The sequence below is a fragment of the Spea bombifrons genome, chromosome 9 (assembly GCF_027358695.1).
Source record: "Spea bombifrons isolate aSpeBom1 chromosome 9, aSpeBom1.2.pri, whole genome shotgun sequence".
Classification (NCBI taxonomy): Eukaryota; Metazoa; Chordata; class Amphibia; order Anura; family Pelobatidae; genus Spea; species Spea bombifrons.
This window is the reverse complement of record NC_071095.1, coordinates 13,761,066-13,767,208: the sequence shown is the minus strand read 5'-3', so window position 1 is coordinate 13,767,208 and position 6,143 is coordinate 13,761,066. Positions and strand designations below refer to the sequence as shown.

At 55.7% G+C, this 6,143-nt stretch overlaps 1 protein-coding gene across 1 annotated transcript; it reads right to left on the bottom strand.

Moving 5' to 3' along the window:
• Positions 1 to 401: 401 nt before the first annotated feature.
• Positions 402 to 5,881, bottom strand: ALDH6A1 (aldehyde dehydrogenase 6 family member A1). Its single transcript, XM_053475630.1, has 12 exons — positions 5,784 to 5,881; positions 4,979 to 5,020; positions 4,340 to 4,414; positions 3,801 to 3,962; positions 2,742 to 2,820; positions 2,347 to 2,649; positions 2,079 to 2,200; positions 1,802 to 1,991; positions 1,474 to 1,655; positions 1,207 to 1,386; positions 811 to 909; positions 402 to 710 (listed from the first exon to the last, which is right to left on the bottom strand). The coding sequence occupies exons 1-12, from the start codon at positions 5,808 to 5,810 to the stop codon at positions 606 to 608; spliced, it is 1,566 nt and encodes a 521-aa protein (XP_053331605.1). The 5' UTR covers positions 5,811 to 5,881; the 3' UTR covers positions 402 to 605.
• Positions 5,882 to 6,143: the final 262 nt, after the last annotated feature.

Below are 6,143 nucleotides of genomic sequence, written 5' to 3'. Positions count from 1 at the left end.
GGAAAGCTTTTCTCCGTGCTTTTCTTTCTCAGATCTGATCCCGGCGCCCAGCGACCCTTCTTTTCATTGAAAATCTGGGTTTCTGAGTAAATTCAAATTAACGATAACCAAATCCCCCTGGAAGGACAGAATCTTGGTTTCGTTAATCACATTACTCAATGCAACCGGTAGAAGGTCCCAGACCAAAGCAAGCCTTTCTATAATTTAAGGGGAAAAATAGAAAGCGCTCTCTCACGACAACAATAGAAAAAGCTTAAAAAATTATCTCACGATTCCGCAGGAGGCGTATTCTGGGGAAGCCAATACGGAATGATAAGCGCTCGCTAGGAGGTGGGTGAAGTTAATAAAATAACCATCGCTGGGTATGGAGTGCGAGGAGCAGACACAGCGGTCGGTAGGAACAGGCTTCTATCATAAGTTACTTTATTGGGGTTATGGGAAGGAGGTTGTGACGGCGTCCATTAAGCGGCCGGTGCTGGAAAATACATTCAATACATGGCACGTCAATCAAAAAGAGGAAAGAAATAGCAGTTTGTAGAAGTGAAGACAATGTCAGCAAGGCTACGGATTTGTACGCGGAGCTGCAGCTACAGCGGGAGGAGAGGTCAGCGGCCCATGGTTGGCATCACCACCGCTGGACTGGTTAAAGTGGCATCTTCCTCCTTCCATTGGGAAGTAACGGTTTTTAGCTGAGTGTAGAAATTTATCCCCTATGCAGAGAAGAACAAAGAAAAATCAGTCTCTCCGCGGCCTTTACATAGAACGTTGAGTGTGGAACGCGAAGGGGCCAGCGGCTCCATCACCATATACCTGTTTGCCATAGAAGTTTGAGTCGCCTCGGAAGGAGGCACGCGATCCGGTGAATGAGAACATAGGCAGTGGTACCGGGATCGGCACGTTCACACCCACCTGAAAACAGCCAAACACGATTCATGTTAAGTAGATAAATGCATTCGTATTCTTAGAATATCTTCTCCTGCTGAAAGACACCCCTAGGGCAGCGCCAGATGTTCTGTGGAGCCTGGCACAGTCTTCTGAATATCCACGTTGGACGTTACACTTTGAAGCGTCAAGGAAGGCTAATGGGTCATGAGCGTCACTGAGCTCCAGCTTGAAGATCATAGCAGAACAAGCCCAGCCAGCATGCCCCAGGGGTACATGGCCACCGGACACCTCTCAGACACGTTCCACACCGGGCGTACGCACCTGCCCCACGTCGACGAGGTGAGTGTACTTCCGAGCGGTCGCACCATTGGTAGTGAAGATGGCCGTGCCGTTTCCATATGGATTCTTATTCACAATCTCTATGGCTTCATCCAGAGTATCTGCCTCCAGAACCACCAGAACCGGCCCAAAGATCTCCTCTTTATAGCAGGTCATGTCGGTCTGGGAGAAGCAGAAATATATCACACGGCGCCCCGGGTTCCGCCCATCGACCCCTCGTCCTCTCCCCAATAATCTCCGCTTTAGTACCTTTACATTTCCTAAGATTGTTGGCCCCACAAAGTTGCCGTTTTCGAAGCCTTTTACTTTGACAGAGCGACCGTCTAGAAGTAAGGAAGCCCCTTCCGTAACGCCGCTTTCCACCAGACTGCACACGCGCTCCTTGGCCGCTGGACTAATGAGAGGTCCTACATCTGCCCCGCTCTGATCCCCTAACGGAGGGAGAAAACCACGTAAAGATATTTCTGCCCCGGGGCTGGGACATCGCACCCGCTCCCCAAAAGCCCCCCGCGGTCCTACTTCCGGATTTACATCTGCAGAAAGCCGTGGTTCGTGGAAACGCATTTCCCTTTCTTACCAGCGTTAACACGGAGCTTCTTTGCCTTTTCAACCAACTCTGGCAGCCATTTTCTTGCCTCTCCAACTAAAACGGCCGTAGATAAAGCCATGCAGCGCTGTCCGGCGGCGCCAAACGCTGCCCCCACAAGCTGATTCAAAGTGTTTTCCTTATTGGCGTCTGGCATAACCACCCCGTGATTCTTGGCACCCTGGAGAAGACAGCAAACGCAGATCAGAGTTGTCTGGAACAGGAACAGCCCCTGCGATCCCCGCGGAAGTCCTCACATCCCTCGTACCATGTTGGACTGCACCTTCTTGCCGTTTCGGGACCCCCTCTCATAGATGTATTCGCCGGCCTGGTTGGAGCCCACGAAGCTGATGGCGCGGATGGCTGGATGATCGCAAATAAAGTTTACAGCTAAAAAAGAAACAAAAAGACAATAAACCAACACAATAGCCACTAAACCAGAGAGGGGACGTAAACATTCACAGGGCCGGCCGACGGGGCCGACCTGCCGGCGGGTTCTGGGGGTTTCATGTACCCCAATGCCAAACCTCTGTTACCTGCATGCTGCCCATGAATGATGTTTAGGGTCCCGTCAGGGGCCCCTGCGTCCTGCAGCAGACGGGCAAGCAGCATGGTAGCCCCAGGAACTCTCTCTGATGGCTTCATCAGGTAGGTGTTTCCACAAACCATGGCCATTGGGAACATCCACAGCGGAATCATGGCGGGAAAGTTAAACGGAGCGATTCCTGCGCAGACGCCCAGAGGCAGGCGGAAGGTGAACGTGTCCATGTCCTTGGTGAGAGACGGCAAGGTTTCCCCGAGCATGAGAGATGTAACGCTACACGCGTGCTCCACAACCTCTGGAACAAAAGTTAGACATCGGCACCTGTGACATACGGTCCGTGACACGAGCCCGAGATAAGCGACCGCTAAACATAACAGAGCGCCTTACGCAGCCCCCGGAAGACGTCTCCTTCAGCGTCAGCCAACGTCTTCCCTTGCTCCAGCGTGATGAGACGCGCCAGTTCTTTCTGTAAGAGTCATCGTATGAGTCTCGGCTGACCCCCCCACCGGACATTGACCCCCCCCCCCACACACGCTACAGACATTGATCCCCCCCCGCGCGCTACACACACACGCTACAGACATTGATCCCCCCCCGCACGCTACAGACATTGACCCCCCCCACACACGCTACAGACATTGATCCCCCCCCGCGCGCTACACACACGCTACAGACATTGATCCCCCCCCGCACGCTACAGACATTGACCCCCCCACACGCTACAGACACTGAACCCCCCCCGCACGCTACAGACACTGAACCCCCCGCACGCTACAGACACTGAACCCCCCGCACGCTACAGACACTGAACCCCCCGCACGCTACAGACTCTGACCCCCCCGCACGCTACAGACTCTGACCCCCCCCGCACGCTACAGACACTAATCCCCCCCCCGCACGCTACAGACACTGACCCCCCCGCACGCTACAGACACTGACCCCCCCGCACGCTACAGACACTGATCCCCCCCGCACGCTACAGACACTGATCCCCCCCCCCACACGCTACAGACACTGATCCCCCCCCACACGCTACAGACACTGATCCCCCCCCACACGCTACAGACACTGATCCCCCCCCGCGCGCTACACACACACGCTACAGACATTGATCCCCCCCCGCGCGCTACACACACGCTACAGACATTGATCCCCCCCCGCACGCTAGGGACCTACAGACACTGATCCCCCCCCACACGCTACAGACACTGATCCCCCCCCACACGCTACAGACACTGATCCCCCCGCACGCTACAGACTCTGACCCCCCCCCCCGCACGCTACAGACTCTGACCCCCCCCGCACGCTACAGACACTGATCCCCCCCGCACGCTACAGACACTGATCCCCCCCCGCACGCTACAGACTCTGATCCCCCCCCCCGCACGCTACAGACACTGATACCCCCCCCCCGGACACTACAGACACTGATCCCCTGCCACGTACCAAATTATCCTTAATGAGCTGCTGGTAACGAAGGAAGATCTGCTGTCGGTTCAGGATGGATGTCTCAGACCAGGCCGGAAACGTGCGCTCGCATGCGCGGATGGCGGCTTCCATCTCGCTCTGTGTGGCCTGGGGAACACGGCCTATCACCTCATTAGTGGCCTGAGAGAGAGAACAATAATAAGTCACAATAACTTAAAAGAACTGCAAACGTGTATCCATCCTCCATCCTATTTTGGGAGCGTGAGGTCTGTCACTCCAGGCCTCAGCTTTAGTGCCTCCTCCCGCGTGGTGACATCATATCCCGGCGCGCAGCGATGAGAGAGCACGGAAGCCAAGGCGTGAAGTGACGGACCCCGCGCTCCCTAATGTAGGGCCGGTTAGAGGGGGATTGTGATCTCCCCAAGCAGTTCTGCAGCTGCTGATGGGTGGCTGTGTGCCCCCTCGCAGCTGCGCGCCCCTGCCCCCTTGCAGCTCCGCCCCCGCCCAGCTCCACCCCCTCGCAGCCCCCCCCCCGGGTGAGCGCCTTCAGCTCTTACTGGGTTATGGATGTCGATCCAATCCGACGTCTGGGAATCAAGAAATTGGCCATTGATGAAGAGTTTTGTCCGAGGCTAAAAAGATAAACCGGGAATTAAAACAAACACAATAAATAAACCCAAAAGCCAGAGGCGCTTCCAGCCTAACCAATCACCTGATACCCCCAGCCTCAAAGACCCCCCCCCACGCCAACCTCAAAGACCCCCTCCACGCCAACCTCAAAGACCCCCTCCACGCCAACCTCAAAGACCCCCCTCGCCAGCCTCAAAGACCCCCCTCGCCAGCCTCAAAGATAACACCACACCAACCTCAAAGACCTCCCCACACCAACCTCAAAGACCCCCCCACACCAACCTCAAAGATAACACCACACCAACCTCAAAGACCTCCCCACACCAACCTCAAAGACCCCCCCACACCAACCTCAAAGATAACACCACACCAACCTCAAAGACCTCCCCACACCAACCTCAAAGACCCCCCCACACCAACCTCAAAGACCTCCCCACACCAACCTCAAAGACCCCCCCACACCAACCTCAAAGACCCCCCCACGCCAACCTCAAAGACCCCCCCACGCCAACCTCAAAGATACCCCACATCCAACAGCAAATCCACCCTCTTAGAGAAAAACTCACCACAGCCGCGGCAGAAGAGAAATGTCTGAGCCGGCCTGAGACCTGCGTGGAAAAAGAAAGTCACTTCCTTTGAGACCAGACCCCCCGATACCCGACGAGCCCCCCAATACCCCCTCTAGAGCAGCCCTAAAGGCCACAGTCCCCTAATACTCCTTCTATAGTGGGGGGGGGGGTAGAAAGTACTTCCAGAAGGGGAAGGCAGTATAAAACACTTCCACAAGGAGGGGGCAGTACGAAGCACCTCCACAAGGAGGGGGCAGTACGAAGAACCTCCACAAGGGGGGGGCAGTACGAAGCACCTCCACAAGGGGGGGGGGCATTACGAAGCACCTCCACAAGAGTGGGGTGGCAGTACGAAGAACCTCCACAAAGGGGGGGTGGCAGTACGAAATACCTCCACGGGGGGGGGCAGTACAAAGCACCTCCACATGGGGGGGGGGGGCAGTACGAAGCACCTCCACATGAGGGGGGGCAGTACGAAGAACCTCCACAAGGGGGTGGCAGTACGAAGAACCTCCACAAGGGGGGGTGGCAGTACGAAGAACCTCCACAAGGGGGGGGTGGCAGTACGAAGGGGGCTCGCGATTTATATTTTAGGAGAAAATATGATTCTTAAAACCCCTTAAATTAGACACTGGTCACAGGAGCCCTCAGATTAGGATGTGACCCTGGGACCCTCCATTGTAGACATGGATCCGGGTTAGGGTCAGATTGGATATTGGCCCCAAGGACCCCTCAGATTAGATAGTGACCGGAACTGCCAGGAACCCGCTGACACGTATTCGCTCAGCGCCGGTATACTGACCGCCACAAACCGCCCGATCCGCATCATGATCCCCGTGACTCCTGACCGAACTGAGTGCCAAAGACACGGAGCCCCGCCCTCCACGGCACATTGGCTACTCCAAAACACGAGTCCCGCCCGCGAACGTTCATTGGCTGAACTGACACGGCCCCCTAAAGCTTGAATGTTATTGGCTCTTCATACAGTGGGTGCGATTGACCTCGCAGATCGTCCATGTCTATCCTGGGCGGAAGTTAATTGGTTGATATGAGTTGCGGGTTCAGGCTGCCCTTTTACCAGGGTGATGGTCCCCACGTACCGTGTCACATGATTCTGCACATGCGTGGCTGCTTTAGTTCTAGTAAGAGGCCGCTTAGAGGG